The sequence below is a fragment of the Serinus canaria genome, chromosome 8 (assembly GCF_022539315.1).
Source record: "Serinus canaria isolate serCan28SL12 chromosome 8, serCan2020, whole genome shotgun sequence".
In the NCBI taxonomy this organism is placed as follows: Eukaryota; Metazoa; Chordata; class Aves; order Passeriformes; family Fringillidae; genus Serinus; species Serinus canaria.
The window spans coordinates 5770055-5792412 of record NC_066322.1 but is presented as its reverse complement, the minus strand read 5'-3'; the positions used below and the strand labels follow the sequence as shown (position 1 = coordinate 5792412).

General features: G+C 43.3%; 1 protein-coding gene across 1 annotated transcript in view; it reads right to left on the bottom strand.

Moving 5' to 3' along the window:
• Nucleotides 1-22358, bottom strand: part of CC2D1B (coiled-coil and C2 domain containing 1B) — a 28153-nt gene that overhangs the window by 1389 nt on the left and 4406 nt on the right. Inside the window, exons 4-24 of the mRNA XM_030226635.2 lie at nt 20365-20474; nt 19476-19595; nt 18249-18386; nt 16043-16301; nt 15424-15548; nt 15213-15288; nt 13981-14091; nt 13548-13678; nt 13197-13269; nt 11002-11114; nt 10044-10212; nt 8660-8832; nt 8431-8556; nt 7861-7919; nt 7502-7618; nt 6953-7026; nt 6248-6306; nt 4453-4504; nt 3776-3875; nt 951-1041; nt 505-635 (exon numbers count right to left, since the gene is read on the bottom strand). Coding sequence (XP_030082495.2) covers nt 516-635; nt 951-1041; nt 3776-3875; nt 4453-4504; nt 6248-6306; nt 6953-7026; nt 7502-7618; nt 7861-7919; nt 8431-8556; nt 8660-8832; nt 10044-10212; nt 11002-11114; nt 13197-13269; nt 13548-13678; nt 13981-14091; nt 15213-15288; nt 15424-15548; nt 16043-16301; nt 18249-18386; nt 19476-19595; nt 20365-20474 — 2396 coding nt within the window. The 3' untranslated portion in view covers nt 505-515. The remainder of the gene's footprint in view (nt 1-504; nt 636-950; nt 1042-3775; nt 3876-4452; nt 4505-6247; nt 6307-6952; nt 7027-7501; nt 7619-7860; nt 7920-8430; nt 8557-8659; nt 8833-10043; nt 10213-11001; nt 11115-13196; nt 13270-13547; nt 13679-13980; nt 14092-15212; nt 15289-15423; nt 15549-16042; nt 16302-18248; nt 18387-19475; nt 19596-20364; nt 20475-22358) is intronic.

The window sequence follows — 22358 nt, the reverse complement described above, 5'->3', positions numbered from 1 at the left end:
CAGGCCCTCTGACACCCAAATGGTGACTCCTGTATTGAAATGAGACCTCAGTCTCCACAATCTGACAGCACCTGCCACACATTTGTTTCCAAACAGGTGATGTCACACTAAAGCTGATGAATATTTGCTTAACTGCCATTTAGAAATGTAAAATGAAACCATATGCTAAGGAAGAGGGAGCACAGAGGCTTCAGGAGATCAAGCAAAGGAAGATAGAATACTTATCACTTATTTTCTAAATAATATTCTTAGTAAAGGTGACAGCAGAAGCTGTTCCTGTATTTCAAATGATTGTGAAACAGCATCTTTGAGATGCAAACTAATCAGAGATTCTGTAACCTCATTCATGAAATGATGTCAACTCCCCACCACAAATATAAAGAGGAATGCTACTGAAACCAGAGCAGGTAATTAGGTCAATGCCAACAAAAGACATTGTTCAAGCAGAGTTTATCTGCAGCCCTGTCAAGTCCTGCCCAGACCACCTCTGGACACTGTTCATACCTCAGACAGAACTAACGTTCAAGGACCAGCCAATTTTCTGTAACTGTTTGAAGATCTTGACCACTGAGGGGCTCCCTGAGTCTCACTTTTACCTCCAGTTTCCCTCCAGTGGGCTTTCTGCCATCAAAAATCTGAAATAACCACAAAAAGAAGATCAGTTAGGACAAATAGGGATTATAATATTAAGCTATACAACTGTGACTGTATCTGCCCATGGCCCAAGCATGACAGAGATCCCTGCAGGTGACTGCAGTGCTGGGAGTGTCACAGCCAAGCACTCCTTGGACTGGAACTCAGCAGAGCAGGTCCCCCATAACCCAGGCAGGTTATCAAATTCACCTAATACAAAACTTGACTGCACTCACAAAATTATGTGACCCAGATACTCATTTCCCCTTTGGGCTGAAATACTGAGCAGAAGGACACACCTCATCCCAAAATCCTACCTCGATGATCTCTCTAACTTCACATTCTGATTCCAGCTTGTCCAGCTTCAAGTGTGCTGTCCCCACGTGTTTGTCACTTCTGAAAAAGGATCTGTGCCAAAGAAGTGAAGGGGTAAAAATTGTCAGAACATTAAAGAGAAAACAAGCCCAGAGGTCATCACTATTTGCTTCATGCCCACATCCAGAGAGGGCTGGTCAGGACATGCTCCTGGAACCCTGCACACCACAGTGCCAAAGGCAAACCCTTAAAAACCAGATTATAAGATAAGAAAGTACTCATTTGTTAATTATTCTTTTGCAACCAAGGTAAAGATGAGGACAGCAAGGAAGAAAAACAACAAACTAAATCAGCACTTGAGCGACAGCAGCTTCTGTCCCTGCCCAGGGTGACAAGGAAGGAGGTCCCAGTGGCCAGGACAAGGCCATCCTCTGCCTGGGGCTGTTTAACAGAACAGGCCGAAAGAAATTCCCAAGGAAGTTGCATCTCCCAGCAAAACAAACATTTCACAGTCACCTGCTGCTTTTGGCAAACTACTTTTAGGAAAAAGTCTCATGAATCATTCTGTTTCGGCTTGATAAATCAAAACAATTTCAGTAAATAAGAACATTTCAGCTATTGTTTGGATTCACCTACATATTGGTAGTTTTAACAGTCAAAAACTATAATTTTAGGATTTCCCATCTGCTAGAATTAAGCACAGAAGCATTTTTAACCTGTGAGGAAAACAAGCAACTTCTTGCAGTAGTCACTTGTGTTGAACAGTTTAATCAGCAATAAGTGAATCTTTACCTGCACAGAGCCAGGTGTTACAGCCCTTACCCAGACAAACTCCTCCAGAAGGCAACAGCCAAGACTAAACCACCCCAATTCCACAGAACTGTTCAGCTCAAAGCACAGCATTTCATTGCCTGCATCCAAGCATCTCCCTGAACCAGTCTCCAAAAGGTTTGATAAACAACTAAACTCTAGAGAGTCTGGAGTTAAAAAAGATAACTTGGCCATACCTGCTGTGTTTCCTTGGAAATTTTCTAAGATTTCAGAATTTCCCTTTTTTACCCACTCTATTTCAAAAAAAACAAGGAACCAGACCAACAAATATAAAAAACACATCCCCCACAACCCCAAAACATCCACCCTTCTTCTTCCCATTATCATTAAGGGATACTGAGATATTATCAAGTAAGACTTGAGATATTCAATGGAAACTCAAAGATTGTTCATGGAGCCTCATGATCACATCACTGGTGGCAACAGGAGACTGAGACTCTCAGGCCACAGCAGAATCAAGAATAATTAAGGAAGCTCAGCGTTTCTTAGCTCACATGTTGGAATACTTCCTTCACTTCACAAGGACCTTAAAATGAGGGGTTATGCAATTGTACTGCAGCATGTGGGGCACTTTGCTCATAAACTTCAGAGAATCAGCAATTCTTGCTGAATTTTATAAAGCATTTTTCCATTTTATAACACAAGAAACAATAAAGACTGGTTCATCCCTGCTCAGTTCCAGGGGGCTGCTGTGAAGACTGAGAACTTGCTCTAGGCTATGGCTTCAGAAACAGCTCTGGGGAAATCCCCTTTCATCTTCAGAAGCTTTTGAGAGAGGCTCAAGAAGAGACTTTTCCTTTGGAAAAATACACTGCTGAGTTTTTACTTGAAAGTGTTGTTAAACTGAAGTTTAATATATATGACCTGAAACAAGTCTCCTTTGCTCACTGAGCAAAAATAATTCTTGGGAGATGGTCAAAGAGCTATCAGAGAACCCAAAGCTACAACATCCACCAAAGCATTTCTGAAAGTATTATTCATTTTTAGTCTTAGAAGACAGGGAGCAGACAGTCTTTAAAAAAGCCTGGATCACTTCATCCTGTCCTTTCTCCCAAGGAGATGGCTGGGAAAAGGTGATAAAACCCCCATTTTAAATAAATGTAAACACTTCACAGCTCTGTGCAAATGAGGGGGGATCTTGAACACAGAGCAGTGGAGCAGTCAGGATTGACAGAAATAAAATAAGAAAATCAACTTTTGCTTCAACAGAGATGCCAATGGATGATCTGGAGCAAAACAGTGGGACTTCAGGTCACAAACTAAAACATCTGCAACTTGAAAACCATCTCAGAAAAGCTATGGACAATTTCTGCACGGCCCAGTAATGTGAACAAGAAACAGGACAAAGAGCCACCAGGTTATCTGGCATCCCATCACAGTCTTGGATCACAACCAACCCAGGGATGAGGGAATACAGGCCACTCCTACTCTGAACAACTCAGTTATGAGCCTGGACTGAGGATGATCTCCCTGAACACTGAACTGGTGATCCTGCTCTCTGAGATGAGGGGAGTCTGTCTCTCTCAAGGCAGCTGCCAGCAGTGCTCAGGAGGTATTGCAAGATCCAATGAATGAAAGTAGAAAAACATAACTCTAGTTCTGCCATCACCTTTCATCTGCTTTCCTGCTCTTCATATTTTGCTACCACTTCACTTCATTATTCTACAGAGTTATTCCACAGAATATTTAAATTTTCTAGTCCTGATGACTGAAACCAAACTGGGTAAGAATCAAAACAATGTGAGGTAAATCACTGCTTTCTCAGGCCCACCAACTCCTTTTAACACACTAATCCTCAACTGATCTGAAACAACTTCACTGAATTTGTGCCTTTCTTCACCCCCTCAGGGGAAGAAGCTGCAGAGCTCAGGCACATTTTGAAAGCTCTCAGACATGAATACCAGACAACTCTTCAGTGCTGGCTTAGAGAATGTGCTTCATAAACTTCACTCCAACACTCTTTTCAGCTGTCAGCAGAGAAGCAAAGTGGACTCACCCTTTGTGGAACACTTCAAATTTGATTCCTTTGGAGCGAATTGCGCGTCGGAAGCCGCGGTGGTTCCGGTTGATGTTCAGCTTGAACAGCTGGTTGTACTCTGAGGGTGAAAGGAGGACAGGGGAACAAGGCTGTCAGTCAAATGGTGTGCAGGGCTCTCTTATCTCAGTTTGGCCCACAGGACCCTCAGGAGGGTCTTTCAGTCAGGCCCCGGGTGTGTCCCTGTGTCACAGTTCATGTCACCCTCACCTTACAGGGACAGAACCCAAACTGCAGGAAAACCAAGCCACTGTGAGCTGACAGCAAGGTACTGGGGAGCTAAAACTAGAGAGTTTAGGTCTTCCAGCATGTAAACAGTGTTTGTGGCAAAGAAAAAAGGTACAAAATATTAAAGAAAAAGCAGAGTTCAGGCTGGAATGACTGGGAAGGGTGTTTTAGATAATATTATTAATACTGGTTTAATTCATGACATAATAGCTACCACCAATACTGGGATGAGTGAGAAGAAATTGCCAACACAGCTGGACTTCACCCTCCAACAAACCCTTTCATAAGAAAGAAGGAAAAAGATGGTGGGAGGATCTTTGGCCTGGTTCACAGTCTGTCACCAGCCTGTACTGTCCAGAGATTCCCAAGGTGCAACATTTTTCCTGCTGTTCCAGAAAAAAGGTACTCACCTGGACAATTGTTATTGTTAATTACAGGTGTTTTACTCTTTTGAGGTTGCTCCTATTAAAAAAAAAAAAAAAAGAGACAAACATCACATAAAACTGTCAGGTATTGTTTGAAAACAGACTAGTGACCATTTTTATTGCCAGCTCTATTTATGCCTCTAACAGAAACATAAGGTTTTAGGGGTTATCTAAATAAGGAGAGTCATGGTATATTCAAGACTAAAATACTCGGATTGCAGTGTGGTAACAAGCATAATACTGCAGAAAGAATAAGCCAAAACATTACATTAAATATGAGAGCCATAGATAAGCTACATAGTCACAGTCAATTCAATCCAATCATCATAAAGTTACTGACTGGGGCTGTTAAACTCCATGACAAACTGTGCACCTTCCGCGGCACAGTAATTCTGTTCCTCCTGCATTAGCTGGAATAATAAACTACACAAGGAATTCATCACAAATCATTCAGGGAATTGTCCTACTATTATTTTCCCTGACAATCAATCTGCCACCAAAATGAATTAACTTTTAACCTAAAGCAGAGTACAAACTAAATCTCTGGGGAATGAACAAGGACAATGTGGCCTAATTATTGCAGCTACTTTGCAAAACTGATTTCAGCTGTAAAGGAAGAAAGGTGGTATATTTGGCTGTTGGCTAGGGAGTAAAGACCTGGTTCTGCTTTAAACAAAGGAAAATAGATTAAAAGGAACTATGCTGATTCTTATTCATTCCTCAGAAAATTATTCATACAGATCAGTTCTGGTTTCAGCCACCCTAATTGTGTTACTCCTTCATTAAGGCCTCGAGTCACTCAAACCTAAACACAAACCTGGTCTGACCATCACAAATTTCCCACAGGTAAATGAATTAATTTTAGTGGAATTACTGCAAAATTTATTGGGAGGTAGAAATCTAGGCTCTGCACTCTCCCAGGGCTAAGCATTAGTCCTGCAAGAGCAAGGTCTGGTTTTGCCTTACAGAGAGAGCAACAAAGCCCCAGGATTTCTACTGACAGTAAGAGACCAGTCAGTCTCTCCTCAGAAGCCCTTCCAGCTCTCTCTGAGTATTTTTCAGACCAGAGACTGCTTTTAAAGGTGAGAGGAACAGGATGATGCTGGGGAATTCCAAGGAAAGAAGTAATACATATGTGTATACATATTTTTATATACATACACATACATACATGCACATACACACAAGTTTTAATTATTAAGGGCAAGAAGCTTGCATGGCCCAAGTCCTCTCCCCAGATATATATTTCCAAATTAAATCACCACTTATTTGACGACAAAGATTAACCCTTTCAATCCAATTCTACAATTGTAAGGGAGAATCAAATACCTTTAAAAGCTTGGTTTTTTAAGGGAAGAGGACTTAGGGAGATCACATCTAAGGTGGCCCTTGGCAGCAGCTTTGTTTGCCCTGGTGCTGGGTGTGTTTGCACCCCCAAAAGAAATGAACTTTGATACATTTTGCCAACATTGGAAAGAGCCTGATTGTGCCTTCAGAGGGGAGAGCTGGGCATGGCTTAGCACTGAGAGTGCTGCTGACACAGAACCTGCAGACACCACCCTGCCAAGGGGAAGGTGTGGAGAGCATTGAGAGAAAGGTGCAAAGCTCAAACCTGCAGCAAACAGGCTCAGCAGCTCTGCTTCTCAGAAAAATAAATCTGCTTTAAAAGCAGATCCAGGCAGGATGTCTAGAAGTGTTCTCCCTTTCCTTGGAGCCCTCACAAGCTCATGCAGTGGCAGAGGGGACAGACTGAGGGGCAGAAGAGCCACGACACACTCACCGCACTCGGGTACTGAAATTCAAACTTCACAAATGCATCCAAATCTCTTGGTGACACACCTGGGTGAGACAACAACCAGCCAATCCAAACAGCCAGTACAGACATTGTCATTGCATCTGTCATGTCAAGCAGGATTCTCAAGAGCACCCAACTGTTTTACAGTAGGACTCATGACCTGCCTCTAGACAACTGGAAAACCCATCCATCAAACCAAAATCCATGGAAAGTTGGCATCCAAGGGAAAACACCCAGGTTTTTTTATGTTGTTAGTCCTAAGAGTCTAGCACAGATGGTTTAAAAGCTCCCAGGAACAAGGGGCTAAAAGCAGTAACACTGGCTGGAGAAAACCCTGTCTATTGAAGGGTCAAAATACACCAGAGTGGTACAACTCCTAGGCAGGCACTTGTAACAAAACAGGAGGTAAAAATGAAACCTTAACTATGACCCAGTTATGAAAATTTAAAGGAAAATTTAAAGTTCTTTTCTCTGTCCAGATGGAACCCTGATTCTCTTTATTCACCTGTCTGCTTTTTTAAAAATACTGTTTAAAGTTTTAGGGGGGGCACAAGCCCAGAACGTGTCTACTTTGCTGTAATGAGTGCTGGCTCCTAAACTGGCCTTCCAGATAGAGAAATTTAGTTCCCCATTACTTTCCTTACCTACTCAGATTTTTGAAAAAGCCCACATGCCCTCTTGAGTACACACCTGGTGGGGCTGGTAGGTTCATCCCCCTGACAATAAGAAGGTGCATTTCTGTGCTGTTGAGATCAGAAAATATCCTGTGAAAAGAGAAAGACAAAAAAGCACATTCATCCCACCATCAGCTGATCCACTGCCAGACCAGGATGCCATGGCTATTTGTCAGAGCTTTTTCAACAGTGCACTCCTACAGAGATCATCTCCACAAAATACAGCAGAGCAAGGAAAGAGCACAAACAGAGCTAAAAATATCTCTGCGGCCAGGAACAAAGCCCAGGAGGCAACAGGATGGAGGGAGAAACACAGAGGAAGGAGGAATGGCTGAAGAAACAGAATATAAGAGGGGAAGCTGGAGGCATTTTGAAAACAAAAGAATCAGCAAGAGAAGGTAGAGAACAACTTTGTATTGAAGTTGTTGAGAGTATCCTTTCAGGAATGCTGAGGCTAATCCTGGATGCCACCCAAGTTTGCTGAAGCCCAGAATTCCCTAAACAAGGGCAAAAGACCAGGAAAGTCATTGCAGCCTGACTGAGAAATACTCTTGTTTTTCCACACCTTATCATTTTAAAGGTTCTTTCCTCAAAGTGATGGCTTGGAGGATCCATTCCTTGTGCTCGTGCAAGCTGTAGGATCTCCATATCCTTTTTACAACCTTGTGCCAGTTTCTCAAACCTATAGAAAAAGGCAAAAAAAAAAAAAATCAGCAAAAAACCCACGTGCCAGAAATCAACAGAACACAGAGTAATCCTCAGCCAGAGCTGAGAGCAATGTGGAGATGCAGGAATCACAGTCCCAGCCCTTTCACACAAGGATAAACTTACCAACTCAAACCCCAACATCTTTAGGGGGTGAGGCAGACTCAAACCTGAAACAGCAGCTTTGGGGGATGACTGAAAGCAGGCACTGGGTCTTACCGAGTTGTTTCTGCTACGTTTCCCAGATGCATGAATTGCTTGGAGTACTGCAAACACCTCTGCCAACACAAACAAAACCAAACAGATTGACTCCCTGATCCTCACACACAGATGCATGAGTGGCACAGTTCTGAGGTTGATGACAACCTAATTTAAGAAAAACCAGGCATTTTCTTGAGTCACTCAAGAACATTTATCACCCCATTCCTCAAGTCCAAAGCCCAGCATCTGTTTGAACTATTCTCCCTATTACTTTTTAATCACCTGATCTGTAGATATGATGTCCACCATAGGTGTAGTCTTAATATTCGGGTACTATTTCCCAAACTTGGGTGCTCATATTTAAGAGTGATAACTTGCTAGCCCCAAGCCTTCAAGCACACCCTCTGGCTTTAACAATCCATAGAATCCAACTCTGAAAATTCTCCATTTTAGGACACACAATATCAAAAGTAATTTAAAAGAAAAAAAGAAGACCCCACTGGAACAATGATGGGATTACAGTATTAATAAACCCCAGAGAAATGTAAAGAAACTCCAAAACATTTCTAAAAAATATAAAATGGTCACCTCATGTTGGTCCCTCAGCAATTTTACAAGCTGTGCATAAACTTCATCTGCTTTCTGAGACAGCCTGACATCTTCATGGTGTACAAAGATAAAATCACCCTCATCATCTGTAGGAGGTGATGGCAGCTGCAACACAAGAACACCATATTTCAGAGCCCTTATAAGGAAAAGTAAGCACTTAGATGTCCAAGAATAGGAAACAAAGCAGAATATTACCAGTCCTACTAACCTTTGAAATATCAACAGTTTTGCCAGATTTTGCCTGCTCAATCTTTAGGTCAAGGCCTTTTGCTGTTCTGAGATATGTCTTCGCCTGCTCGAGGTTGTTTTCCCTCTTTGCTTTGATGGCTGCCTTCAGGTATTGCTTCTTCCTGTTCTCCAGAAATTCCAGCTGCTCCCTAACTGAAAAACAGTTGTACAGAAACACTCACTCATCTGACACTGCCCATGCCCCTGACCCGGATTTACCCTGTTCAGTTTACAGCCAGGAAAAGATCAGTGAAAGTACAGAAGTCAAATCAGGAGATTTCCTTACTGCACTCAACTGTTTCTTGGGCACTTTCAAGCATTAAAAAAAGAAAAAAGCTTCCTTCTGGAACAGCATCCTTCATCAAAAAAACCTCACAGCATTTCACAAGTGTCACAAGAGTTATTACAGCCCCTAATTTGCAGGCTTGAGACAGATTCCAGCACAGCTGATTGGTCCAAGGGAGAAGCTGAATCCAAACTTTCAGCTCTCCACGTTAACTTCTAAAAACCAGCAAATATTATGAGCATACTCTGGAGTAATTTCCTTCCTCTCCCCTGATTTGTCAGAAAAGAACCCTGATAAACCAATGTGCAGGCCCACTCAGACATATCACCTCTGCTTCTTTGCAATCCCTCGTTCTCTATTAATGCTTGAGTCTCTTCTTTCATTGCCAAAACAGTAAAAACAACCACCCCAGTAAGACTGCTTTACATTGTACCAGGTGAGTGCATCAGTCAGCCAGGCAGTTCTACTTCATCCTGAGGAACTGGCCAGGGCAGAAGGGAAGAAGGATGGGATTACAGTCGAGACATCAGCCAGAGCCTGAGCACTGCCAGTGTGTGCCCAAACCACACTGAGGTGGTGCCTGTCCCTTACTATCTGCACAACTCATCTTGTACACACAACTGCTCAGGGACCTTAGCAAGGCAAGAGCAGAGATTGATGAAGCCCTGCCTGCACTGCCAGCCTGAGATCCCTGGGTGAAGCACCAGGCAGAGAACTCTGTGTGATGTAGGGAGCTCCATTGGATCAATGAATAATTCACACTGGCAACCTGTCTCCTTTAATGAGGGTATATGGAGAGTTCAGCTGTGAGCAGAGTTAGACATTATGAATCGATACACTTGTTACATCAAAATTAATTAAAAAACCTAATCAGCCTTATAATTATACATGCTGTCTCTGTGAAATAAAGCTGCATGGCTGGTCTGGGTCTACCCTTCAGCACACACATACTGAGGCTCCTGTCAGAGGAAATCTATGACACACATTCACAGGCTCACACCTAAATTATAAAGTCTCCACTGAACTAGAGCAAAAGACTTGCACGTGGAGCACTGGGGATGGTGATCCCTTCACCTACCAGCTGGAGGGAGATGATCCATTGACTCTGCCTTGTCCAGGGAGGAGGGTGATGCAGCTCGTTTCAGGTGCTCAGGAGAGCTCTCCTGAGCTAAAGCAGATGGAACTGGAGTTGGCTTAACAACCTGAGTTGGCTTCTTGGCAACTGGGGCCTGGGGAAGAGGCTCATTCTAGCAAAACAAAAAGAAATGCATATTAAATGCGTAAAATCTATTCCAGGGTTGAGAACAGCATCTCAAGCATCAACAACCATGGTTATCTCTGTATCAGCCTTTGGGTATCCCTTTTTCATGGGAGCATTGCATTCCAGAGAGCAAATTTTAACTTCTGGAGGTTTATGAGCCATGCCAGGCCAGCAGGTAACTGACCTATGGAAGCCATAGATGGAATAAAAGGAATGTTCAACAAGGCTGTGATTTTTAAAAAAGCAAAGGCATGCAGAAAAAATATCATCCAGGAATTCTCTCCATTAAAAGCTACTCCAGCTGAAATCACAATCAATCAGCAAGGAAATCCTGAAAGAAAGAGAAATCAAACCAAAGTCTAAATGCTGGTGCAGCCTGACAAAAAGCAGTAAGAGCTGAACATCCTGGGAAAGAACAAACACAGGAAGCTACTGGGATTCAGGATAAAAGTATGGATTTAAGTACCTCAGAAAAAGGTAAAGGAGTGGTGAGGATCTCAAGTGTTTGCTTTGAAAATAAAAATCTAAATAAAAGACAGCTATAAAAAAGCCAAACTGCACTCACAGACTTTGTGGTACTGACTGTAATAACATCTCATCTGTCTCTCCTACTCTATAAAGGAAATTGAAATGACTACTGAGAACTTGTACTCCTCAGACTTTTGGGAAACCTATTTCAGCTCAGTACCCTTACCTGGAAATCCAATGGCCTCATCTCTGCATGCCAGAAGAGATGGCAATTGAACTTTTACACATCCTACCAGGAAGCACTAACCTCCTCCTCTTCATCATTCTCCTCCATGTTTGCTAGCTTGCTGGCACTCTCCAGGACAGCAGCAATTGTGTTGCCACCATCTGTTGCTGCAACACCAGGAAGAGGGGGAAATCCTGTGAATGAAAGGAACACAGAAGAGAGAGTTGCATAAGCCCTATGGTATGTCTTCCATAGTACTTGTTTATCGTGAAGCTGTTTCTATCCAAATACCTATTATCTAATGTATTTTAGTATTCAGTCTAACTAGACTGAGGCCAAGACCAAAAAGCCTTGCTGGATCAAGTATGAGTGGTAGCTTTAGATCAGATCTCTCACAGACACCCAGCTTAAGGGAATGATAGTAAAATGATGCAATAACTGAGCAGTTTTCCAAGCTGAGCAACTGGCAGCCAGCCAAGCAACCTCAAAACTTCAAGACTTCAGTAGTAGGGATGCCCCCAGAACCAGCAGAGAATTTAGTCTCATTTTTTCCCCTCTCACTGCTGCCTCACTTTAGCAGGCACACAGAGCAGCAGAAAATCAGTGCTACCCCCAGAGTAATAAACAATCCACTGGCAACAGCTGGGTTGTTACACACTCAGCCTCTGCTGAAAAGGTACTGCAATGCAGAGGTAGAAAATTAAGGCAGAATCAGAGTTAAATAAGAAGTGTATGAAGAATAATGTCCTTCATTGTTTTGTTATCCTTTTAAGTATGGGAGGAAGGCTTGATGATGGAAGATAAACTCTCACTGCCACATGACCAGTTAATGTCAGCTTCAGAGAACAGAGATCCAGAGCCACTACTATAAAATGTCTGTTAAGACTTCTCTCATTTAATATACAGCAAGTATTCTTGCTGCCAGTCTCATGAGAAGTGCTAAGCAGCAGTGACTAAACTGCTTCTAAACCTAAAGATGGCTGCTACAGCACAAGTTTGAGGTACTCAGGCAGCCAGAAGAGAGAATCCTGTGCTGCTGCCCTGTGTGACACCTGATCCACTGCTCAGCAGCATTTCTGTTTCCAAGGAGTCCAAGGCTGGTACTCGTCACCAGCCAGATGCCATGAAGGGCACTGCCATCCCAGGATAATTCACTGGTGGTTTCAGTGACTGCCTGATAATTGTCTTCAATGTAAATCACATGGCCCCTAAATGATGGCTGAAAACCACAGCTGATGTGCACAGACACTGAGCAGTTCTCCGTATTTCCAGAGCTATAAATATGGAGAACCTCACACTTACAGAAACTGGTATTTACCAAGAAAGGGACCACATTCTGCAAAAAGGGATGCTAAACTGCCTTTCAGGGACAGCTTCATAACAGGAAACCTTCAAAGCCACACGACGTACTCTACAGTGCTTGCCATTGCCACATTTGACAGTGACAAAAACACCACAAGGTCCATCTCTGTCCTCTAACTTAAAATCCAGGCACTGCTTTGCAGTGCTGAGTGTATCCTTCAGAAGAACACATCAGGCCCAAGATAAAAGGAAAGATGTTTCTAGGGGAGAAATGGTATCATGCAAATGAGAGGCAGAGCATTCACAGATGACCTTGCCCAAACTTTCCCAGACACAGCACTTGGTGTTCTGAAGAAAATAAACAGGACACAGTGTCTCAAGAAACAGGCTCAGCTGCTGCCTCTGCCACTGTCTCAGTGTGACCATGGGCATGGTTTGCCTCATCTCTGCAGATGCTTTTAACAGCCAGGAGACCTGCAATACTGATTTGATGTTACAAGGTGTTACAAGGGGATATTCATTAGGTATCAAGTTCTGAGGCTCCTGATAGGAATCAGCAGAATGGGGGACATCAGGAAAGTTTTTTCACTTCTAAAAACCTCTTTCCAGCAAAACTAAGAAGCCAACATAACCCAAATTTAGTCTTTCCTTTAGGAGGGCTGACACAGAGGATAGAGTAGTAACATTTTTAACACCTGCCTATGGTGAAGTTGTTGAATTTTTCAAATAGTGTCAGTTTTAAGTTCCCATACTGTCAATCAGGTCACCAATATGCACGAATATTCAATAGTGTCAGTGTTTGGGAGCATATTAATAAAAAATCTCATAATACCATGAAACAGCAAGGCCAGCTACTCACTGAGAAAAAGGAGAAGCTGTTCCACAGGATGAGCAGGCAATACCTGCACAGCCCCTCCAGAGCCTAAGAGGTGTACAAAAGTTTGGGGATTAGGATGTTTTACATTCACACTTACCAGGAGGAACAGGTAGCTCAGAAAAATTCACTTTTCTCCCTGCCTTAAGGGCTCTTATGGCATCTTGGTATTGCTGCAATCAAAGGCACTCAGTAAGACATAAAATAGAGCTGACTGTGAATTAGCAATCATTTGTATTTAACCAGCATAAACACTGCACAAGACTCAGTATTTTACTACAATATGTTCATTGTCTCTATTTCTTCCTCCGAATGCTTTCCAGCTTCGCCACTGGACCTCTTTTCAAACAGACAGACAATACACAAATTATTTCAGCCTTGAGAAAGTCTTCAGCAAGAGAACTAATTCAAATGGCTTTGCTGGATGCAAAGAGCCACACTGCAGTTTTACCTTGGCTATCCTGTCGTGCATCCTGCCCTTCCGATCGTCCCCACTGGCCTTGGCCTGAGCTGCTGCTGCCCTGTACTTCTCCAGCCGCTGCTGCAGCGCCTCCAGCACCGTCCTGGGCTGCTGCAGGGACTCTGCAAACCACACACAATTCAACACCACATCACAAAGATTTCAAAACACACAGGCTGCCTGTCTCCTCCCCTTCTTCAGAGAGCATCACTGGAAAGTTTCACTACGAACACTGCTGTTAGAAAGAAAGTTCATTAACTTTTACTTCCATCACTGATCCAGAACAAAAGTAGATTGGATCAGCAGCAGGAACACTAGCCAGGTTTACTCACTCCTGCTGCAGTTCAGTGGGAGAGGTCAGACCTTAAAGTGCTTCTCAGCTGTGCTGTTTTCATGACTTACTAGAGTAATGCAAAAGTCCTACCTGGAGCTTCTTGGGACTGAGGTTCAGGTGTTGCAAGATCCTGGGAACTTCCCACCCGAGGTGGTACTTTTTGCTTGGATGCATCTTGTACATGTCCTAAGCTTTCAAGATCTGCAAAGCAGGGAAAGCAGGAAGTTTCACAACATGTTCCATACACAGCAATTACTGCTGCATGTCACTCAGAAAACCTTCAATTTGATTGTATTATCTTCCTGAAAGCTTTCTGACTTCCAAATAGTATCTCCATGGCTAGCTAAGTCTAAGGTTCCCATTATCTACAGAACATGCTTTATAAGAGAAAATCTCTAATGCTGATTTAATTTTGGTTAGGGCTGCTTGAGGGGAAAAAAAAAAGGAAAAGTAGTTCAAGTATTCTAAGAATTCTCTCCCCAGAATATAACTTGGTATCTTGGCAGATGGAAAGAGTGAACAAGTCTGCTAATTGACTAAAATATTCTAGTAACAAAAGATGTGCTGGAAAAGGGAAGAAACTCATATCATCTATTCAGAAACTCCAGTTTCTGGTATTGTGTAACAGAAAACTACAAGATTATTTGCTGCAAAATTCTTGCACTTTTTAAGGCAAGGTTATGCTGGGTGAAGTCTCTCTGCAATGCCATTTAGTGATTAGTAACTTGAGTCATGACTCTCATGATTTACTGCAATAATCTGTCATTTAGTGTCTTTGAATAAAATAATCTACTAAAGTAAGTTGTTTAAAACACTGGGCTACAAAGACCAAGCATTAATTATTGGTAGGGATATTGCATCTACATAAAAACCACAAAACTCTCTCTTACTAGGACTGAGGTATCTTTAATATTGAAAACTTGCTTTAAAAATTAGACTTTAGTGCACTGCAATCTGTTAATCTGAACGTTATGAATGTTACTTGAAGCATATAACACCATCAACATTACAGTAAATTTTAAGAATGGTCCATTAACCTTCTTTCCCTTCCACTTCAAATACTGGCTGCTATTATCTACACTTAGAAAACCCAGAATATGAGACATCATTACTTGTTTGAACTTGTAATTCACAGAAAGTAACTGCAATGTAAGTAATGATACCTCATTTCTCTTCACTGGTCTTGATTAGACTGTGAACATGCAGTGAGCCTCAGTTCTAAACAATTTCCAGTTCTTTTAATAGCTTTGCAACCAAATGCAGAATCATTCCATTACTGTATAGAGAGACTTCTGAAAAGGTTTCCTGAAGATAAGCCTTACCCTGAGGAGATGGAGGCATATTCTGGAGGTCTACTGGCTGCCCACTGTCCAAGGCTTCCAACACCACACTGAATTTCTAACACAGAAAAAACAAAAGCTTTATTCTGGTCTGTCCAAGACCTGCCAGCTGCCACAGTAAGTATGTGACATTTAATGCATGTGGGTACAGCACAGGGTATGTTCAAGCATTTGGGATTTCTTGAGTGCATACCTTGCCTGCCTTCATGTATTCCTTTGCTTTCTCCAGGTCTCCTTGCTGCTTGGCTTTTAGAGCTGCTAATTTATATTCCTTCTGCCTCGTAAGTAGGATTGCTCGTGTGCTGCTGTGCTGGGGATCTGGGAGAATGAGACAATGCTGAGACTGACACAGAGCATGCAAGATTTGCATCCCTTGCTACATCCATCTATGCAAACCCACATTTGTCCCCTTTTACTGCAAGTCACAACAGCCATCTTACAAATATGCCTTTTCCTCCAGTCACCAGAAGTCCTAGCTAACACAATCATTCCACTTTTCCCAATTTAAAGAAAGAACATAAGGTCTATAAGTCAGCATCTCAAAACTCTTTAAAGGCTAGTATTCCACATGTCAAGTAATGAAGGAGAAACTGAGGTGCAGGAGAAGTAAAGGATAGCAATCCAGTGCACAGAAGAGCTCTAAAACAATAACTGATTCCACTGTCAGAAACTCAGCATTCCATGGACAACTCTGAGACATTCAGCTGGGAAGTTCCAACATCAGCAGTGCTTTGCTACACTCAACACAAACATCAGGGAAGATGCAACATTAAAATAGGGTTGCAACTGCTTCTCCTCCCAGACCACAGTACCTGTTTCCACAGTGGGATCAGCACTAGCACGACCTTGGAGAGACTCTGATTCCAAATGCTCCCTTGCCTCAGGACAAGCCTTCTGCTCATCATCTGCAGCAGAGTCAGCTTTATTCTCTGGTGAATCTCCTGAATTCTCTAGCTCCACTCTCATGGCTTGAGGTACACAAGAATTCTTTCCTGTTGCAACAGGAGGTGGCATTTCTTCCTCATTGATTTTTTTGCCTTTCTTCACTGCAGCCAGCATGGTTTCCAGTGTCTGGCACAGAAGGAACAAGAGAGTCACCAGGCATTTTCCTCCAACATGTTACTAGCATAAGATCATTAGAAGACAAATTCATCCCCTTATACATGACAGGCTCTGTCACACACACCACTACAGACTGCTGCCCTTCAGCTCCCTGATCTTCAGGAGAACTTCAGTGCCAGTGAAAGGTGTCCAGGTACCAGAGCAGCACAGTGCAAAGGCCTTGTTACCCAAACCAGGTAACTGCAGGCACCTCAGCACCCAGAATTATTGGAGAGCTGATGTGATCCACTCAGCTTTGTCACAGAAAGTCATCAAGAAAGCCATTTATACCAACTGTAGATGGATTTTGTGCATCTTTAAAATGTAATAAAATATGGTATTCTGAAATGCCACTGCCTTCGTGGATCCAGGGAAGGCAGGCCTCTGCAAACCTATTTAATGCAATAAGAAAAGCCATTAAATACTAATAAAGGAAATGGAGCTTCAGCTCACCACCTATGGTAAGGAGCTCTCATCATCTCTAACTTGGGTTAACTGCTGCTCATTTTTTTAAAAACCCTCCTCCTCCCCAAGTATCACCTTCCTCAGTATTTTTATTTTTTAAATTTAATTTGAAGTTCAAACAAAAGACCACCATGCACTTCAAGCCAAAACAAAAGTTTTACTTTTTTCATCTTCCAAAGAAACTAAAATGGAAGCACAGAAAGACAACAACAACAAAATCTCATCATTGCCAGAACCACCGCTATTTTTTTTTAGCCATGGCATTGTTTGACCTATTGTGTAACAGTGGCAGAGATACTTTGAAATGACTTCATGTGAGACTGAGGTTCAGATCAGCAACCCATAGGCAGCTCCCTCTTCTCCACGTGGGGGTGACAGACTGAGATTAAAGTTCACAGCTCCAAGAACTACAGAGAAGAGAGAACTCTACACCGTTTGTTGACAGGTAATTTTGGTAATTCAGTAGCTGTGAGCTGTGAAGTGAGATCTGGTCTCCTATCCTCAGTTACACTGCTTAGGCACAGGGAAACTCTCCACCCTGAGGAAGGAATAAAGGAAGTGGCACAGTGAACTTAGCTCATGACTGGATGGAATAGCTGCTTTGCCCATCCCTGTGCCACTCAGGCCAGGTGGTTTTGTGTACATTCCTGTCAGGGCTGGCAGGCAGTGGACACACACAGACATCTTTCTTGTGCTTTTTCTTCTCAGAGTTTGGCCTCAGTTGTTCCCTTTGTGCCCCAAGACACCTGCTAGCCAGCGAGCCATTACATCCTGCCCCAGTGCAGAGCCCTGAGCTGCATAGCTTTGCTGCTGCCTGAGGTGATGCAGGAGAGCTGCTGAAAGCAATGGGGAGAGAAAAGCCCTGCCCAGCAGTAAACAAGCACTGCAGCTCACTGCAAGCACGCCACCTGCCTGGAACCACGAGAGGTTGGAGACTGCTCTTTGCTGCAGCTCTTAATTGCCTTCATCAAAAATCCTGCTCTATTCCTTTTCAAGCACAGCCAACACACTCAGGGAAAGGCACCACCTCCCTTTGTCTGACAGGAGTGAGTGGAAGGTTAGTACCTAAGGGATGGCAGCAGCGATGAACTGTGAGCTGTATGTGCTAGGAAAACTCCTAAACTTTGCTTTAAGGTAGCACTGAGCAGTCACCATGGGTCAAATTCAGATCCAGGCAGTGGGTTTAACTTCAGTATGTACCATAAACCCTGCCTGCAGCTACCAACTGCCACATTCAACAGAAACAAAGCTCAAAAGGCAGCTGAAGCCACACCTTATCTGTGCGTTTGCTGTATCAGGTGGGTAGTCAGTAACAACAAATGTTTTTAAAGTAACACCAGGCAGCACACGAAAATTTCACTCCCTGTCAACAAACTCACCCAGCTGGGAAGAGCACGCTTCAGAGAGCTGACTTTCCTCACCCCCACTCACCCCCTGGCGATCCCAACTCACCTTCAGGCCCCTCTCGTAGCGCCGCACTTTGGCGCTCTCTCCCGCGTCCCTGGCGTTGGAAATCGCCGTGCTGTAGTCAGCAATCCTGCCCTCCAGCGTCTGCTGTAGCTCACTGGTAACAGCAGGAAGTGAGGAGGTCTCAGAAAAAACAATAAAACAAATCAAGAAAACTTATTTCATCCAGCTAGACGAGTTTTCCCACCGCACTGAAAAGCAAACACTCCTCTTCTACACACACACAGTGCTGTGAACCGAGTGCAGGAAGGAACAGCCCCTGAAACAGAGGAGCGTTTGTGCTGGGCTAACGGGCCCTGCATCCACCTCTGGGCTCTCTCAAAAGCCTCACAGAGAAGAATGGGTGGAGAGACTTGGGAAACTCTCACTCACAGAGTAATTGGAGCCATGTGGTCGGTGAGTAGGTGAGGAGAACACTGAAGCCTCTCAAACCCCACACAACAGAGGGTGTGAAGAGGTATTTTGGCACAAATCTTGACTTATTCTTTTCTTATTTTTAAACCATGCTAGTTTGCTCCCTTCTGGGCTTCAACCTGGTTTTACAACAAGAGCTCTTTTTCCTCCTCCTACAGCCTGGAATTAGTTCAGTGACAAAAGCAGCCTAAGCAAAGTCATGAGCAGCTACTTACAAACTCTCCATAGCCAGAGACCCTGCAGATGGCTCCTGATGTAATTATTGCCATTATCTCTATAGAAACCCTCTCAATCCCATTTACTAACGGGCCCAGTGTACAAGGCACTGGAATCTGTGGCACACAACAGAAACATGCAGTGACTGAATAAAGGATTTGACTGCATGAGGACTGACAAATTAAGCTGAGACAGATAATGCTACTGAGAAAAACCCCAAAACTATTGAGTTATATCTCACAATTTCAGCACACTGCTCAATACTGTCAGGGAGAAGACAGGAACTCTGGAAGTGTGCACTGCAGTCTGCATGCTCCTATGTATAATGAGGGACAACAAGACATGCTTGTCTCCAATTGTTTACCCCTTCAATTCTATGCTAACATCAGAATTCATCCTTGGCACAAAGCAAAAGGATCACCTGCACTCATACAGCACTGCTTTCCTTGGAGGAAACAGCAATAGTAGGTTTTTCGTCCTTGGAAGACAAGGCCTCCCTAGATGCTTGACAATGACCCTCATACAAGCCAAGTGACAACAGTGATTCAGCAAAACTGTCAGAAACACAAAGCTCATTCTTACCTGTGATTGCAGTTCAGGTAGTTCAGCTTCTGCTTCAGCTGGGGATGGCTCTGTTGCTGTCATTTCATCCTCACAGCTTCCTGCCTCACCTTCTTCCCCCAGAACTTCTTGCAACTCTGCCTAAGGTAAAAGTAAGAGCCAACAAAAGGCATTTCCTCAAAATTTTCTCTGTCCTCAAAAGACAAAAATAAAATCAAGTCCAAAGTGTCAAAAGCTTTGGATGGATCTCGAACCCAAGTTAAGAGTCTGAAGACCTTCTATTCCAGTCTTTTTAAAATTTAATTTTATTTTTTATTATTAATTTTAACTGGTTTGAGATACCACTTAAAAGCCACATTGCAGCCCCAGGATCACCACACAAGTTTGTGGCTGGAGATGAGAAGCTGGAGAAGTTCAGAGAAGTACTTTTACAAAGATTATGCAAACTGATTTCCAAATTTCCAAAAAGCCTCTACTAGCTATGGCAGTCAAAACCACTGCAGTCAAAACCACTGCTTAACACTGCTTCCCTAAACTGTGACAGTTAGATGAGTCACTAAAACAACAAAAACTTTCTTGAGGTGTTCTCTCAGGCCAAGCACTGCTTGAAGCAGCAGCAAAATGGTGGCAGACATCACTTTAAGGAGACAGTCCCTGGCTGTCCTTCCTCAGATGACATGGAATAGGATTTCTGCTCTTCCCTCAATTCTCTAAGACCCCAAATGTTAGGAAACTCTCTTACTTTGCTGTGCAGGGGGATGGATCCTGCAAAGACTTGCATCTAATGGTGCTTTTGCAATATTTTAGCTTCTCACCAGAAAGTTAACAGACCATTTTGCTAAATGCAGTTCTGTTAAAAAAAAAACCCAAAAAATACATACTGAATTTCTTTGCTAATAGTTATGCATACCAGCAGGTCTGTATCTTTCTCCAAGTCCTCATCATCCGCATCTTCCTCTTCATTCAGGTCCTTCATACACTCTGCAGCCATCTTTTCAATATGATCCATGGGCAGAGGAGCTGTAAAAGGAAATCCCAAGGAGCCATAAATCCTAAGGAACAGTTACACCCAGTTAACACAGGGTATAAATCCTGAAGGAGCTGCTACCAGCTGAAAGAGCAGTGCCCTCCCCTCTTGTGCCCTCCTTATTGCACAGTGTTGCAGGTAACTGAGAGCATATTGATGGATAAAGGGCAGAGACTGGGAAGTGAGCAGCCAGGAAAAGCAGCACTGGTGTCTCTGCTATGACAGTTGAGGCAGGCAGTAAGCCACTTGCACATTTTCTGCACTGCTGTCTCGTGATGATGAGATTCAGCCTTTTCCAAATTTTTCTTGGCTCATTCATTTTGCAATTTTGCTTCTGGTCTTCATCCTGAAAACTCTACTCAACTCCTCATTGCTGGGTTCTCATCTGTGCTTCATCCTGTGCCAACCACATCTTCCTAATCTATCAACTTCCTCCACATGCTCTCCAAGGTGAGGCTGTTTGCTCACAAATCCCAATGGTCCACGTAAATGCCTCTGATACTTCCCTATGCAGACACATGACTGTGACTCACCAGTGGCAGTAAAAGCTGCAAAAAATACAGATCTCCAGGACAGAGCTTTACAGTCAATTTAAATGGATCCCATTCACTCCCTGCATTTGCTGAATCAGCTGAAAATTAACCCAGGTACAAAACTTTCTGTTCAAACAATCTAATTCACCCCATTGGTGCTCCAGTATTTGTATCAAACATGTTGCTTCTAAGTTTGACCCTTAGTAAAACTTGGACTGCAGGCCATATCCAAAGGCAACTGGCTGTGCAGAAAACTGCAGCAGAGGCAAGAAACCTAATCAAGCCTCCTCAGATGGTTTTTCAGCTCTAATCCCATGCAGCAAGATGAGGCCACAATTTCAGACACGTGAGTGGCTGCCCAGCTGGCACTTATCAGAGACAGCAGGGATCTCTGTGCTTAAGATGTTCCAACAGTGCAGCTTTTGCTGGAGGAGGAGGAGGCCATTCCCCCACACCCATCAGAGCTCTAGGATGTAATTCAGGAGGGAATTACTGCACCTGGTGCTCAGCCAAGAACCAAGCACATGAGTTGCACTGGATCCCCTTTTTCTGCCCTTTCCCAGACAGGATCTGTTTCTCCCCTGTCCTCACTGCAGCTCCTCCTTCCCAGGCAGTGACCTGACTGCATCCTGCCCCCACCTCTGCACTGGGCCAGGTCTCAGGAGTGCCCAGTTCCAGCTGCCCAGCTGCTCATCCTCCATGAGCTTCTAACCCACACACTTCCAATTCTAACAGGAAAACTGAATAGCTGCACACTGCTTTGGAAAATCCTTTTTAAACCACACATTTAGAAGGCACAGTAAATGTCAGGCATAATAAATGTTAATTTTGCACTGCCTGAAGTTTTATTTTCCTCCTATGAATAAAAAGACTGAAACAACAAAATAAGTCACATGAGGATGAGAGGGATGAAAAGCTGACAGCAATTCAAGAGGTCCTGATACACAGATTCACCCTCAGAACATTATCCTGCAGGTTTTAGCCATGACTAACCTATGTACAATGACAGAAGTTCTGCCATTATGCCTATTTGCACATTTGTGCTTATTAGTTTTAAGGGTTTACTAAAATTTTGAAATGCGGAGAGTGGCAATGATTTAGAATTTAGTTTCAGATACAAACTCGTCCTTTGTCTGTCATCAGCCACCATGTTTATAGAGTTGTCTTGCCTAAACATTTCAAAATTCTTTATTCCCCTGCTGCTCTGTGTGAAGCCCCTTCAAATATTACAGGGAAATGACTGCAGAGCTGCAAATAAGGCTGTAGGTGCACTATCCCCTCCTTTCTGCACCTGCTCACACACCTGTAGGTCCCATTTTCCTTTTCCCACCTCAAGCACTGGCT